Here is a 17179-nt window from a genome sequence, read left to right as displayed (position 1 = left end):
GTCCCTATGAGCGCGTAGGGCTGAGAGGCTATAAGAGCTAGAGCAACTACATTTCGTATCTAGACTACTGTGATATGTCACTGTTACAAGTGTATTTCAAAACTTCACCCCGTGCCATTCCGCCCCACAAACGACGAAAATCTGTTGCATGCACAATTTTGATGATACGAGAAAGTTAATAATTAAGATAAATTTAAAACAAACGAGGGGGAACGTTGTGAGTTGCTGCGGACACCGCAACTCTACAGTTATACCCGATACTAAATCAGTATGGCTCTCCTCCGGCAGACGCCGCTAATATTAAGTGACACCACAAAGAGTGCGTGCGAGAGAGACAGAAAATCAGTCTGAGCGTGACGTCAGGCGCTGCGTAGCCAGTGCAAATTGATTTGTTTCCTTCGGCTATAAAAAATGATCTGATCTGATCCAGATTCAGCAATCTGATAGATATGGTCATTATCTATGATTCTGCGTTTTTAGTTTTCTCGAATCTGCAATATTGTGGATGCAACAGGTTTTCGTCCTTTGTGGGGGCGGAAGGGGGTGAGGCGAAATTTTGAGATATACGTTTTATAGTGAGATCTAACAGAAGTGCGGATACCAAATTTGGTTACTCTAACCTTAATAGTCCCTGAGATTTGTGAATATCCCCAGATTTGCATCCTTTGCGGGGGCGGAAAGGGGTGTGGCGAAATTTTGAAACAAACTCGTCTCGGTCCGATATATTAGGAGTGTGGATACCAAATTTGGTTGCTCTAGCTTTTATGGTCTCTGAGATCTAGGCGCTAATGTTTTACTCTAAGCAAAGCCGCCTATGCTACGTGTGTGTTAGAGAGAGACAGGGCGAGAAAAAATGAAATTGTTTTCTTGATGCTGGCTATAATAATAATACGATCCAATTCAGATTCTGCAGTCTAAAAGATATGGCCATTCTCTACGATTCTGCGTTTTTGGTTTTCTCATATCTTTAAAATTGTGGATGCCCCAGATTTTCGCCTTTTGTGGGGGCGGAAGTGGGCGGGGCGAAGTTTTGAAATATTTTTGTAGCAGTGACATATCACAGAAGTCTGGATCCAAAACATTGTTGCTCTAGCTCTTATAGTCTTTGAGCACTAGGCGCTGAAGGGGACGGACAGATGGACAGACGGACGGAAGGACGGACGGACAGACAGACAGGGCTCAATCGACTCGGCTATTGATGCTGATCAAGAATATATATACTTTATGGGGTCGGAAACGATTCCTTCTGGACGTTACACACATCCACTTTCACCACAAATCTAATATACCCCAATACTCATTTTGAGTATCGGGTATAAAAATTGCGAATAAAAGTTTATCCTGTTTTGAAGTTTGCCGTAAAAAACTTACAGATGTCTATTTTTCCCACTCTTCTTGGTGGCTTTTTTGTGTCTCAATTTTTTTAAACTCATAATTATTATTTGCGGTCCCTGGTAAAAATAGTAAATTTTCTTTTTGGCAATTTGTACTCAAATTATGCACATAACACAGTAACCAGTAACTACATATGTATCCTGACCGTGTGTATGGCGAAAATAATAGAATAGAATACCTCAATTGATCAAAATTCCTGTACTAAACGTAGTGAATAATATAATATAAATAATAATAATATAATACATCAGTCATAATATCTATAGAGTTGGTTCCGTGCTGTTTTTGTTTATACTTCTGAGACGGTATCTCTCTACACGTTTTAGTATGTTTTCAATATTGATGAGAATTTTTTTTAGAATTTTCTCTATTTGATCCAAGCGAATATTTAGGCTGATGGGCAAAGACAAATGCAAAGGGAACATCAAATATTATGATTCAAGAAATATTTTGGAGTTCTTACCGATCCAATTCCTCCTCTGTTACTCCGGGTCGATTATCCTTAAAGTAACTCGGCCTGAAAAAGTATTTGATTAAGTGAGAATTTCTCGTAGGTATGTTGATATGGAAACTTACTCGGTTGCTTCTGTGTTCTCTCGCAAGACTTCAGTCTCTTCTTCTGCGGCATTGGCATACCCATCATTATCAGGCCGAAATCGAGGCTTCCGTCTGCAGTGGGTGATCCAGTAAAGGGCTGCAGACAGCTTCTTATAAACATACGAGCCCAGAATACTTTGTCCTCTGGTAATATCTTCAGTTTTGACAGACTTATAGGTTCCAATAAGCATTGCAATGACCATGTTCTAATATTGCCATGTTCCCAATGGAAGTATGTATATATAAAACGTTCAATTAAAGTTCCAATCTTACCAATAATATGAAGACTACAATGACAATGTAGGTTACGAAGAATATGGGACCCAGTAGCCGATTGGCCTGCCCCATAAGCTTGTACTGAAAGTCACCCAGTATCATACGGATCATGGTAAAGAATGCGGTGACATAATTCCGGAAATCCGGATGCTCAGTGCCAAAAAGCAAGTGACCCACTTGAGCATATGTCATGCACACAATCCCAAATATAAGACTGAAGCCAGGCAAGTCTTGTGAGCTCTACAAGATTACAAATAGTAATTAAGGAAAACTTTCCAACTATTTTATTAAGTACCCTTTTCACTGTCGCCGTGAACTGAAATAATGACTTATTGAACGTGATGAACTTGAATATCTTGATCCATACGAGACAGTCTAGAATGGCCATCATCTTCCCGTAGATGGTATTACACAAGCAGAGAACATCGAGACTCAGATAGCCCTGGTTCATCTGGGCCTTAGATATTATTGACTTTACTTTGAAAGTGTGCCACACGTTATAGACGATAGCCAAATAGCAAAGCTCGAGACGAGAGGTACTCGTAAAATGAAGATCGAATGGAATCTGTATGCGTAATACTTACCAATAAAACACTGACGTCGATAATATGTAGGATTGATTTTAAGTAGATCCTGCAGCTGGACTCTCTTAAGTGAGTGACAAAAGAGAAGGTGTAGTAAAAGACCATGATATACCAGAATATATGGATAACAGTCATGGTCAGACTACGATCGGAGAAGAATGAAAATTTGTTAACCGTTTGAATTTGTGTCCGCGGCATGGCACCACCAGTCGGAGGTATTTCAACCATAAGTCTAGAAGGGAGAATAGCTTAGACCTCTCTCATTCGAGTATTTGGTGAGAAATTTACTCATACTTGACGATCTGAAATACACCCATGTTCTCGTTGTGCAGATTGAACTCCACCAAACACAACCTCGAGCCTCGGTCAAGCCAATGAACTTCCTTTAATTTATTGAGCTTTTTTAGATTCTCATCCATGTTGTAGGTCAGATTAATAGAGTATCCGCCACCAGCATATAAGGTCAGAAGAGTCCAGATCGGTGTGACGTCAAGTTCAGACATCGTCTGATACGGTGTACCCTTGTGCATTGCGGTTTTGTCCTCGTCTGCGAGCGTAAATCCGGAGTAGCAGGAGTTGAAAAAACGAGCGAAGACCTTGTTCGTATAGCAGCTTCCACTGCGGACGCGCATCTGGCGGAGGCGTGGTGGACCGAGCATAAGATTCTCTTGCAGTAGTACACGATGCGGACCTGGCGCGGTGATATTGATGGCTGCAGCGCCGCAAGCCTCACTGCTGCCGCTCTCTCTGGTATTCCAGTTCGGGTCGATGCTATCGGAGTTGTCAGCTCGGTCAGCGGAGTCGAATATGCCGTCGGATAGCTCTGGGTCTTCTTGTCTACCGCTTCTGGGCTGTTCATTCTCAGCCCCATCGGTCACAGTTGTCAAATTGGTCGGTGGACATATAGACGTACCAGTGGTCGATATTGTCATACCTCCGCCTAATGTGATGACAAAGTGGTTCTCCAAATAGTCCCACCAGTCAGGGACAGTAAGCAACTTATCAAACGAAATTACCACCGAAGGAGCCATGATCCGTTCGCGAAATCTAAACAGTTTTGTTATCTTTTCATTGAAGTGAAAAGTGTGCGGGTGACGCACTGAAACAGTAACTAAAATATAAAGTTAAGCATTTGGGATTTTGGTTAGTTCAATGACGAAGAAAATGCTCTGGTAATTTAAAATAATTTATTAATTACTTAATTTAGCCTTAAAACAAGTCCCTCAACAATCTTTTCCAGGAAAACTGTTTGAAAGCTATGTAAGAACATTTAGTTACGAAAATGTGAATGTGATGAAATATGTATCTTTGCAAAAAAATATGCGAAACGTTTTTCGGCACGCATACCTCTTATGTTTTAACGTGCGTTTGTGTTCGTAGACAGCTGGCAATTTGCCAAAGGAATTGCCAATTTACTGGTGAACACTGCCGACCACTTCACTACGGTCAAACAGGCCGATTAAAAAACAAATTTAAAGCTAGTCTTGAAATGTTCGTAAATTTACGGTATTTTGATTCTGTAACTTCTGCGCAAGGGGATAGATTTCAGATTCATGCTGCTTATTAGTTAACAGAAAGGCTAATCTTATCTATGTTAAAGTAAATAGTTTATAGTTCATGAGGTCTAGGCGCTTGTGAAGACGCACGGACAGACCGACATGATGACATGACCGATGAAGAAAAGATATGTTTATGGGGCTGAAACACTGCCTTCTGGATGTTACACACTTCTACTTTCACCACAAATCTAATATACCCTTACATTATCTGAGTATTGCGTATGAGAAGCGATTATGCCAAATTTCTGGGCAGATATTTATTTAATATTCAGCCTCCACTCACCCATTGATGTGATAACAAGAAAGATTAGAAACACCCCAAACTCCGTGAGACCATCGACAACCTCCTCATCGGTGGTGTAGAGAATCTGCGATGTCTTCTCCTTCAGAATGAAACCTGCTCTGGACTTGCGTTTATATTTTGAAGCGTCTGATATCTTCTTTCGTCTTTTTTTATCTTTCGGCGTTAACTGTGTTTGTCCTACGGGTAGATCAGCTTGGCCAAAGGTCTGCTCATGGGGCGATTCTGGTACTCGTGAGGTCATTTGACCTCGTCTGGGTATAGGAGCCCTTCTAATACTCGTGGATGGCCTCTCTTGATTTCCGACACCTCGTAACGCTCGCGGTCGAGTCGGCGGCGGCACTCCCCGCGACGGTCTTGGAGGGGGGCTAGGGCGCTCAACCAGCCCTTTCCGTCTGTTACCCTGATCCTGTTGGTCCATATTAAATAGAAAATTATATATTTTCGGAGACAAAAGTTTTTCTACAAGCTTTTTAGAAAAACAAAACAATATCTGAAAAGATACAGATGACACCTACATGTAAAAAGTTCAGATATTGATAGCTATGACCTGGGTGTACTGACCAGGGACTCAAAATATAGTATTAGTGTGTTCTTTGTTTAATTTTTTGCAAGCATCTTAGTTGAGGTTGGTACAAGGATGAATTATTATACCCGATGCTTAAAATGAGCATAGGGGTCTATAGTATATTAGATTTGGGGTGAAAATGGATGTGTGTAACGTCCAGAAGCAAGCGTTTTCGACCCCATAGAGAATATATATTCTTGATCAGCATCAATAGCCGAGTTGATTGAGTCCTGTCCGTCCCTATGAGCGCCTAGTGCTCAAAGACTGGAAGAGCTAGAGCAACGATATTTTGTATTCAGACTTCTGTGATATGTCACTGTTACAAGTGTATTTCAAAAGATCGCCCCGATCACACAAAGGACGAAAATCTATGGCATCCACAGATCTCAGACACTATTAAAGCTAGAGCAACCAAATTTGGTATCCACACTCCTGTTAGATCTATCTGTTACAAGTTGACTTCAAAATTTCACCATTTTGCTTAGGGCATGCTTTCCAGTGGCGTCTTCTTCCACGTACAACAAACCCAAAAAAAGGTTCATAAAGGTACGTGTGCTCTCAAAAATATTAATTTATTGTTTATATGAGGACTTGAGAGATGGAATTAAAAAATCATTCGAGAACACATTGGAGAAGAGTCCTGAATCGTTTCGTTTAGTTTTTTGTATGTTTTGTTGCATGAAAATATATTTAAAATTGTGTGAAGATGGATTACTTCTAGCATTGTATCACAATTCAGTTTTTTTTGAAGCTCGTTATTAAACGTCGTCATCCAGAACTTGCGGATTTGAAAATCCTCCAGATTCTCTTGTGGAATGAGTCGCAGTTTCATATCGGTGACCAAATGGAGAACCGCATTGAGGGCCACCGATGGGGACATAGAATCAATCGTTTCGTTACTCAACACATCAGGCAACGATCGGTAAACCTCCTGGAAGCTGGCGGTACCCTTGGCGTAGCCTTCTTCCTTTGGCACTGGGAGGGAGGGTATCGATGCCTTATTGACAGGAGTAAGGCATTGTTTCTGGATCAAATAATGGCAGCCTTTCTTGAAATATTTCACGTCGATCACTTAGGCACGCTTCGCAAATGGCAGAATCACTTTGTTGACCTGAAAAATAAATGATATTTTAGATACCCTTGGGAATGGTATATCCCTCAGGGACCCACTTGCCACTTCGGTGGATATCGATTATTCGTTATCAGGCAGCAACCATTTCCCCATACTCATAAGCCTTTTTCGGCAAAACTACAGTAATCGAATAAAAATTATACCTAGATTCATTACCCGCAAAGCGAACTGGAAATCCTTTGAGCATCTGGCAGATCATTCCAACAAAGGCAGACCTCACAGCTCTAACATAAGTATACAAGGAAACAGTAAACCTAGCTATCCCGCAATATTATTTGAAACAATACAAACCCGATACGAAATAGCAGATGCCCTATGCGAAACTGAGGCAGGACTCACAGAGCATCAGATTCCAACTTCCGATCCACCTTCATACACCACAAGAGATCAATATTACCTTCCCTTTCATACACACCGACGCACACATACACACCGCAAATAAAAAATGTCAAGACGCTAGGTAGAGACCACAAAAAATCGATGGGAAATTTCACCCACCCGGTTACATAACCTCCACAGGCCATAACCTTGCGCCATCCATAACCCATGCGGCTTGCTGTTGCGGTGCATAGGGGTCATAGAGATCAGACCCCGTGTGCTCCGCTAATTCGCTTTCTGCGCCGGCCTAGACGAAGCCGTTCCGGCTCCGGACTAAGATTTTGTAGCATCAGCATTCATTTTAATTTTTTTTTGGTTCCTTCTGAACTCTGCTTTTCATATGTAAATTTTATTTACCTCCGCGTGACAGTCCTGCCTCGATAGCAGCGCTACCAGTGAAAGCTCCCAAAACTTAATTTATTTTGCTGGTTGGCAAAAGAAAAAAAAATTAAAACTTACAAAACATTCGAACAATGCTCGCATTGCATGCATTTCGCTAATGCATTGTAGCTTAACCGATAAGTATACTAATAAAAAAAAATATATATATATATATATATTTAATTTCGTTTTGGATCTTCATTACGGATCGCTGGGCTGACTTCCGATGCTTTTGATAGTTTTTTCTGATTTTTATTTTTATTTACATATATATTAATTTCATTATTTCTTATATGTATCATATTCATATACCCTATCGTTTATATATATGTACATATATGTATCTAAACAGAATCGTGTGGGTCGCCTACCATTCCAGTAGACTCACAGGATTCTATTTTTGAAGTTTATGTGGTAGTACTCGAGACGCGGTCAAACGAACCCCCAAGTTACCGAATAAGCACGGACCCAGAGAATCCCAACCGGCAGTCACCTCGACATCCCCTCCAAACAATCCCTTACTGACGTGTATATAACGTTATATATTACACAAGGTTAATCTAAGCAATGTAGAACAACATCAAAATAGTACTAGTCAAGCCTAAGGCCTAAGGACAAAAACATTAATTAATTAACTAATCTTCTTCACAATCAACACAAAGTGCCAAGAGTTGTTCCACTATTTCTCGGCTCTCAATGTAAGCAAGGTTATCCTCAGGCAATGCAAGTGCACCAGATACCAGATACCACCACCAGATACCACCAGATACCTTTCACCAGATACATAACACAAATGACTGGAAGTCGATGTGTGCAATTTTATGCAATTTAAATGCAGTAACCAATTTCTTTAAAGCTGAATGTACAAAACATCAAGAGAGTACATATCACGTGAAGCTATTTATATGATTGCGTGTTTATTCTCTATATGAGTGTGCATGCGGAATTCCAAGAAGACGTTGTTTTGAGCACTGCTTAAATAAAAATCAAAAAAATGTCAACATTTTCCCGACCATCAATTCAAGCGCCGCATAGAAGGTCCTTCGGCCATTTCAGCTTGCCAAATTGATAACTTCTGAACGAATAAAGATGTTTTCATGAGTCATACCTATTTGGGTCGCATACGAAATATTTAGTACTAAGGCATTTATTGAGGGGTCAGCGCTTGAGTGAAGTGAGTGCACAGGGGTCTTGCACCCTTATACATAATATTTATATATTTACTTTTTTACTTCATTTAATTTTACAAAAACTAAAAAAGGATTTTGTGTTCCAAAAGTTTGTTTAATTATTTGTGTTCTGTAAAAAATTCATTCAAATTGGAAGCAACTTAATATTTCGTAAGGATAATTACTTGCTAATTCGTTTTGGGACTTTGCATGTCCAATGGACGAAATAAATGGACCTGAAATGGCTGCCAGCAGGACATCTCTTCAACAGGTAGGCAATCATCTTCAATTAAAGTTTGACTATGTCCCAACATCTATGAAGCGTTGGAGTAAGCTGCTTTTCAGGATATGTTTTTAGCAAGAGTTCTGCCGTCTTCAAATTTGCGGTGTGAATTTTTTCCTTGCAGTGTTGAGTTTTCAAAATGACCCCCAATCTTTCGATAATTATACCCGATACTCAAAATGAGTATTGGGGTATATTAGATTTGTGGTAAAAGTGGATGTGTGTAACGTCCAGAAGGAATCGTTTCCGACCCCATAAAGTATATATATTCTTGATCAGCATCAATAGCCGAGTCGATTGAGCCATGTCTGTCTGTCCGTCTGTCCGTCTGTCCGTCCGTCCGTCTGTCCGTCTGTCCGTCCGTCCGTCTGTCCGTCTGTCCGTCCCCTTCAGCGCCTAATGCTCAAAGACTATAAGAGCCAGAGCAACGATGTTTTGGATCCAGACTTCTGTGATATGTCACTGCTACAAAAATATTTCAAAACTTTGCCCCGCCCACTTCCGCCCCCACAAAGGGCGAAAATCTGTGGCATCCACAATTTTAAAGATACGAGAAAACCAAAAACGCAGAATCGTAGAGAATGACCATATCTTTTAGACTGCGAAATCTGAATTGGATCGTATTATTATTATAGTCAGCATCAAGAAAACAATTTCATTTTTTCTCGCCCTGTCTCTCTCTAACACACACGTAGCATAGGCGGCTTTGCTTAGAGTAAAACATTAGCGCCTAGATCTCAGAGACCATAAAAGCTAGAGCAACCAAATTTGGTATCCACACTCCTAATATATCGGACCGAGACGAGTTTGTTTCAAAATTTCGCCACACCCCCTTCCGCCCCCGCAAAGAATGCAAATCTTGGGATATTCACAAATCTCAGAGACTATTAAAGCTAGAGTAACCAAATTTGGTATCCGCACTTCTGTTAGATCTCACTATAAAACGTATATCTCAAAATTTCGCCCCACCCCCTTCCGCCCACACAAAGGACGAAAATCTGTTGCATCCACAATATTGCAGATTTGCGAAAACGAAAAACGCAGAATCATAGATAATGACCATATCTATCAGATTGCTGAATCTGGATCAGATCAGATAATTTTTGTAGCCAAAAGGAACAAATCAATTTGCATTGGCTACGCAGCGCCCGACGTCACGCTCAGACTGATTTTCTGTCTCTCTCGCACGCACTCTTTGTCGTGTCGTTTAATATTAGCGGCGCTGCCGGAGGAGAGCCATACTGACTTAGTATCGGGTATAACTGTAGAGTTGCGGTGTCCGCAGCAACTCACAACGTTCCCCTTCGTTTCATTATACACTCAAGCTATTTTCTCTCTCTAATTCTGCCTTTCTCAAAGAAAGTCCGGAATGAGTTTCCGTCGTTTGTGCTCCCATATCCCACAAGTGTATCGAAGAACTCGGCTTATGATTCTTCTTGCCCTAATAGTTCTTAAGTCCAGACATCTAATTCTGGTTTGCCACGAGGAAACTTCATATTCAATGTTTTGCTTCTCAATTATGGAATCCTCAAAGTCCTTTTAAGCAAAAAATACAATAGGAGTATGAAGGACCCATTACAGCAGTGAGCGTGAATCCAATCAATTCTCGTTAATCGTCCTTCCACGTAATTAGCTTTTTTATTAGAATTCTAAGATATTTTCGCTGTTTCCATTTTTCTACTAATTTTTTATCCCACTACATCTGGCTTTTTCACACCAACACCAGCTGTTTTATATCGCTCATCTCCGCCAAAGCGCGCACACTGCACGATGAAGAGTGTGTGTGAGAGAGAGTAACCGCGAGGCTGGGGGTAGCGTAGCCACTGAAACGTCATTTGTTCCTTCTTGCTATAATAATGATTCAATCTGATCTAGATTCAGCCGTCAGACAACTACTGAACTATCTTGACCTGCGTACATGAGAAGTGTAAATCGCATAATGCAGATTTATAGTCCCAAGAACATCGGCATCTCAGCTTGAATTGCCGTAGTCATCGGCCTGGTACATCGGTTCAAATTTGTAATAACTTTAGAGGGTATATACAAAATTTATTTCAGCTTGAGACAGTTTGCTTAGATCCCCATTTTGGTGATAGCATCGGCAGCAGCCAGGCCCATTTCGTGTTCGCTGGACCCCTCTGGTTCCAGTAGCAGGATGTCGCGACTGTTTTGAAGCAGTCTGGATACCTCCTTGAGGCGGCGCTGGAACTCCTGCCGCGAGATCTGGCCACTCTGCATTCCCATCTGTGCCATAACCATTACCGGAGCGTGTAGCTCGTACATGATGAGTCCTGAAACACCGGGGTAGGCTTTAAAAAAGAAAACATGGCTTACCCCTAACTCACCTCTAAGACGCGTTAGGCCTGGTTCCAGCAAGTCGATGATAGCCAGGAACTCTCGACAGTAGCGCTCCTTGCGGACTATGTCATGAAGCGACATTTCGGGCAGCAGGTAGCCCTTAATGCGGCCGTAGATCTGGCAGAGAGAGTACTTGGCCGACAGAAGAAGGTAATGGTTCGGACGCAGAGTTTCACGATAGCTACTTAGAAACGATTAATAATAAATCCCGTGAATCTGATGCAAATACGCACCGTAAGAGAAAGTTCTCAAGTCCTGGTACGTCGTGAACGTCGATGGCCTCCAGATCGTTATTGATGCGATCCAGTTGATTCTCCAGGTCGAGGGCCTTCGTCCGATGATCGCAGCGATCGCAGCTGCCCAGATAGTAAGTTTGTTAGCCCCGGCGTTTCACCCACTCAACTCAACCCGCTTTACTCACGCCCAGTCGGCAGTCTGCTCCAGAGGCGTGACCGCCCGGACCGTGCCCTTCAGGCAGGATCGGCAGACAAGCGCGCTGCAGTCACTTCCAAGCTCCTGCGGATCGGCGCATCGCTGGCAACGGCACCAGAACAGCTTGCCCTCGTACATAAACGAGCGCCGCTTGAGGGTACCCTGCAGCGTGTACGCATAGCTGAGCGTCAAAGCCTCCTGCTCGCGCACGCGCCTCGATGTCCTCAACAGGATGGCGTAGGACCGGGGGTCGTCCGTGTGCGCAGTGTTCGGGCTGCAGTCGTGCGCGAGCAGGAAGGCGCTCGGATATAGCGTTCGCGCCTTGGCCCCCTTCTGCCCGATTTCGAAGCAGTTGACGTCGAGGATTCCGCAGATCTCGTGCACAGCCTGGGCTTCCTCCTCCGCTGCAAGATCATCTAGCTTCCACTCGTCACGAAGCCGCCGCACTACCTTCTGCTCGTAGTGTGACCAGAGCTTTTCGTTCTTGCGCCGCTCCTCCGTGTGCGACTCCATCCGGGTAATCATCGCGTACTGCTCTGGCGCATGCGTGCGCAGCAGCAGAATCCGCACGATCATCACCAGCTCGTATAGGTCCCTCACTCTTGGCGGACTAGTGCGATCGTTAAGAAGCTCGGCGGCCGCCGGCCGACGCTCTCCGTACAGAGCGCACTCCTCAGTAGTGTGACCAATGCGCCGGCCTAGGCCCGGGCAGCTGGCCCCACACAGCGGCCACCCGCACCCAGGGCACCGGTACTGTTCCCGCCCGAGTCCGACCGGCTGGTAGCAGCCCAGGCACACCGCATCTCCACTCACGCAGGGCCCGATTGCCAGTGGCTCCTCCGTGATTAGCAGCTCGCCCGCCTCCAGCTGGCGGCTAGCCACCAGATAGCGGCCATATATCTCGGACTGTGCAATGTGGAAGGCGTCAGAGTTGGGCCCATCCTCAGACTCCTTCTCAGGCGTGTTCTGCTCACTGTTATTGTCCCTGTCCGCCTTCTGGTGCCGCTGATGCCTAGCCTTGTTGCTTTTGTGGTGGATCTGCCGCAGAAAAAAAGTGCTCATTAGTGGCGATGGAATTCGGAGCCATCCTCTGCTAATTGTATTCTAATTTGTCCCATGCACACCCTCATAAATCACTCGGTCCCATGCCGTCTGTCGTCTGGCCATCGACTGGTCGTTGGTTTTCGAAATCAAGCTTTTACGACTATTGCTGTTAACAGCTGGCAATTAAATAGCAATCAACCGTGTCCAATAGGTGTGCGATGTTCCCACTTTGCCTTATGCACACATCCATATGAATCAACAGATCAAGGTTTTAGCCTTTATCTTGGCTAGAGAAAAAAGTCCTGAGCTCCTAATAGTTTCACTCGTACCGAGTATATTTCGCTCTCTTAATTATCGTTTCTCCTAAGATAGTTTGCCACCAAATCGATAAAATAAATAAAATCCTAGAGCTTTATATATCTACTCCTATCACGCTACCTTTTTTCCAAAAGGTATAATACATATATTAATGGTCTCCCTCTCTTCAATTCAAATACAGTGCAATACGACGGTTGCCCTTGCACTCAGAAATGATATTTCTTTATCAATGAAGAATACTTTTATTGTTCATAGCCAAGTGTTCTTCTTCCTAATTGGAATCTATGAATGTCATATATACATACATACCTACATATTGTACACATATATGTATGCGTCTCAACTATGATTTTTCCTGGTTTCATTTGAAATCACTTCCGAACAAATTAACCTTAAGACTTGCAAACTGAACATATAGGCCTGTCGGAAATTATTGAACCCCTCCAGTTTTACGAGGGCTGCTATTTCAGTTTCAGGTCTAGGTCACATTTCGATCAAATAGTCACGTCATATACCGTGACATTGAGGAATTCTTGGACCTTAGTATGACGTCCATCAATAAGATCCTACAGGATCACGGGCTAGTCGGAAGTTGTTGTAGAATTTTCAAGCCACCCAAAATATCGCATTAAGGAGTCATCTGCCTTGCAGACATTTCCTTACATGTAAAATGAAGCATCTTTTTGTTTCCAGCTAAAAAAAAAAATATAATGGTCAACGGCTAATGAAGACTTGTTTTCGAAACACCTCCTTTTGAGTGCCACAGTGCTCAGTATGTATCTTAATCTTCTTGGAGAATATTTGTAAGCTAAATAAAACCATTTTTCAACTACCAAAGTTTGTTTTCTTATAGTAAAGCGAGAAACTTAAGTAGCAGCCTATACCTGGTATTATACTAGGATCAAGATCCATTTGAGTTACATATTCAGTTATATTTGGGCTAACTGCACATATCCCCTCCCATTAAATTTTAATATTAATATGAAAATATATTTCAAATAAATATTTTCTTATTTATATGAGTACTTCCTACAAATTTAAAATATATTTATAATATTTATGATAAAGTGTTTTTATTTGCATTGAATATGGGCCGCATTAAACAGCTTTTGACCACATTTACATTTAAATCAAAGTAAATTTAATTTCACCATATTTGTATTTAAAATATGGGTGTGTTTCTTTTTACTTTGCCGTTTTTCTCTCAGTGCATCTCATACTAATGTACTAAACATGTACCTACTAATGACGTTTTTTTCCTGCCATCAAAGTGACTTTTTCTGATAGTCTTATGGCTCCAACATTTTTTTGAATGAATTATGAATTATAATTACCTTGATTTGAAGAACTTTGCAATTCAGAAAAACTAATGAACGCAGCTGTTAAACAGCCTTGTAATTTGTTCAGCTTAAGCTTACCGTTTGGGAAATATAAAGCTTTCAAATGAAACATCGGTAATTTTGGGCGAACATTTTACATAAATGTGGACTTTAAAAACACGGGAAAAGTCAAAATAAATTAGCTATTGTTGTTTTTTTTAGTTTATTTGAATAGACACGCTAATTGGGTGTCGTTTAAGGTACCGTTTATAATCGATGGTTGATTGGCTAAGCTGCAGCCTTTTGAACAACCTTCCCAAATTCACATCCCGTTCGGAACGTTGGCCATTCGAAATTCATAGTATTTTAAGTAAAAGAAATTCGATATTCCGATGTAGAAGTACCGAATTTCTCAAAGCTCGGTGTATCATATGGTTTACTTCTGATGAAGTGAACTTCCCAGTTATGACAATCCGTCATTTCATCTCATCAGACATACATGTATTCTACCTTTGGACGTTGATATGCAAGGACTGCACCTCTATATATAAAGTTTCTAGTGAATCTAGTTGTGCTTGATCAAGTTCTGCACAAAAATCACGCGAAGCATTTTCCAATCAGTTGAGGCAACGCAGAGCAAAAAGTAAAAAAAGAGCCGTATTTTAAAATCGGACGATCTGACGAGATATACATATAGAATCATCATTAAATATGGATGTACCTTTAATATAGATGTAGATGTAGATGACTTTTACTAGTTACCACAATACATTTTTGGAACCCCTAATCTATCAGATAAAAACAAAGTTCGATCTGGTTGCACGGAGCTCTCCTCCGATCTGATTATAACTCATGATCATTTTTCATATGCGTTTGTTTGTGCTTGGCTGAAAATCCATTTCCAAACTTTTGCCATATCAACGCCTCCATATCGTATTCGGATTCATTCATATCCGACTTATTTATATCTTTGCCTATACACGATGCGCCCCGTTATAAATAAAACAAAGAACAATATTGCGGACCAGTGCGCAGTGGTGGGGCATAGCTGTGGCACGATTCTGATTTCCCTCCTCAAATTCATGCCATCACAACAAAGAAAGGCACACGCTCGAATACCACAGCCAATATTTCGAACAAGGGATATCGGTTGTTGAGAGTTCAATCTTGTGCTCATAGTTCTAGAGGTGTAGAATTATACTGCAAGGCATCAGTCTTAGAATGAGATGACTACACCTAAATCGATAATTTCCTTGCCTTTGTCTTGGTAACATACTATGCGATCGGTATGATTTCAGTGATGAAAAAGATCTCATCTTAATACTCTTCAATTTGGAATGAAGTGCGCTGCGATCAACTGGATTCGTTCTGCCTAGACATATGCGTATAGTAAAGCTATTTTCTTGTATCATAGAGCTATCGTCATGCTTAAGAAGTCTCAGGAAAATCAGCACCAAAAAATCTTGCGCACGTAGTCTACTCCTGTACGAGCAGTACTGGGTATGAAAATCGGCAGAAAAGCAATATAAAAATTAAAAACCAAAGAGAAAACAGAAAATCCAAAATAGATTTGTGTTATTTTCTGCATGGTGTCCGACGAAGAATTTGTATATACAATTCGTATGTATGTACATGTGTATATGTCGTGATGACCTTTGATTACTTGTGTTCAACAAACTAGGTGGGCTGGGCAAGTCGCGAAGCAACAGTCGAGTTTTGCTTCCCGTGTACTTTATTTGCCGTGTCATTAAATGTCATGCCTGCACATACTCATGCATATGTATGTATAGTACATACATACATACATATATAGATTTGTACACACGTGCGTATATGTAAATATGTATATGCGAGTGTTTACATTTACTTGCAACACTCGTGTTTGCTGTTGTCTGTGCGGCAAATTAATTTTTAATTATACAGCCGCAATGGCATCCCCACGCCCATCCACTACCACCTGCGGTGTTTACTTTTTTCCTTCCCGGCATCGCTTTATTTGTGTTTAAATTTGATTTGGCTGTGTTTCACTCCTGCTCTTAATTGATTTTAATTGTTAATTTTTTTAGCTCCGAACACGGATAATTTAAATGCCGGCCCGTACTTCATAAATATGTTTAACAACTTGTCAATTAATTACTCCCGTGAGTCGCACAAAGCCAAGCACAGTATGCCAGCGAATAGTCAGACCGAAAACAGGAATGCGGAGAGCAAAACAAAAATTTAGTTCTGACTACGCGTTGTTCCAACCGCAACGCCCGAATTGCAACTGTCGAGATGTCGTCGAGCGCTGGGAGACGGCGCTGTGTCAAGTTGTTGGCACCGATTCAACAGTCACAGTCACAGTCCCAGGCATGCTCGCACAGCAGCATTCACCACTACACACTCGAAACACTGACAGAGACACTGGGCTAGAGACGCCCCCGCCGAAACATTTATACAAATTTATGATTTTCAGATCACTCTGCTCTCAAACATCTCAATGGCACAGCCAACAGCTGCAGGCAGTGGCTGTAAGGGCGTATATTAGACACGCGAGGTCACCTACCAACACGTCTATGTTTATGTCTGCATACAGATTTACATATCTACGAGAAATAATCACTATCTAGGAAGCTCGAAAAAGTTCACCATACAGCCTGCCACGGATATCTTAAAGGATATCTTATTTACATGTATGTAACTGGTACTCAAAGAGAATAGGGGTACCAATTTGTTCGAATGATCGTAAGCGATCATGATGTATCAAGGATTTTATAAAATGTCGCTTCTCTCTATCCCTCTATTACATACAAAAGTTTTGGTCCTTGTCCTCCGATATTCGCTCCGTTCGGTCAGTTAGAATCAGCGTCTCAGCTTTCTCGTTACATCGAATCGTTACATCGACTGAAAGCGGACTAAACGAAGCAAGTATCGTAAGCTATGCTGTGTCAGATCCGAAAATATCGGGTTTTTTCTCGCTCCCTCTCTAGACAGAATGAGAAGCAATACAATAATTTGCTGATTTTTTTCTTTGTACATATGTATTTGTGTGTGCGCGTACGTTTTCTTGCCTGTAGCGCGGACACTGTAGCTGAAATCGGAGCTG

At 41.7% G+C, this 17179-nt stretch overlaps 2 protein-coding genes across 2 annotated transcripts; both read right to left on the bottom strand.

Annotated features, from left to right (window-relative positions):
• Nucleotides 1-1649: 1649 nt before the first annotated feature.
• Nucleotides 1650-5067, bottom strand: LOC6600726 (polycystic kidney disease 2-like 2 protein). Its single transcript, XM_002025760.2, has 8 exons — nt 4695-5067; nt 3147-3963; nt 2853-3084; nt 2564-2791; nt 2266-2508; nt 1972-2198; nt 1859-1912; nt 1650-1788 (listed from the first exon to the last, which is right to left on the bottom strand). The coding sequence occupies exons 1-8, from the start codon at nt 4954-4956 to the stop codon at nt 1656-1658; spliced, it is 2196 nt and encodes a 731-aa protein (XP_002025796.2). The 5' UTR covers nt 4957-5067; the 3' UTR covers nt 1650-1655.
• Nucleotides 5068-10630: 5563 nt separating this feature from the next.
• On the bottom strand, nt 10631-16313 carry LOC6600727 (SET domain-containing protein SmydA-8). Its single transcript, XM_002025761.2, has 5 exons — nt 16065-16313; nt 11403-12451; nt 11215-11337; nt 10969-11162; nt 10631-10914 (listed from the first exon to the last, which is right to left on the bottom strand). The coding sequence occupies exons 1-5, from the start codon at nt 16080-16082 to the stop codon at nt 10697-10699; spliced, it is 1602 nt and encodes a 533-aa protein (XP_002025797.1). The 5' UTR covers nt 16083-16313; the 3' UTR covers nt 10631-10696.
• Between the last annotated feature and the right edge of the window lie 866 nt (nt 16314-17179).

This window comes from Drosophila persimilis, unplaced genomic scaffold (assembly GCF_003286085.1).
Source record: "Drosophila persimilis strain 14011-0111.01,24,50 unplaced genomic scaffold, DperRS2 tig00000793-arrow-arrow-pilon, whole genome shotgun sequence".
NCBI classification, from domain to species: Eukaryota; Metazoa; Arthropoda; class Insecta; order Diptera; family Drosophilidae; genus Drosophila; species Drosophila persimilis.
Note: the sequence above shows the minus strand (reverse complement) of the source record. Positions and strands in the feature narration are given on the sequence as shown.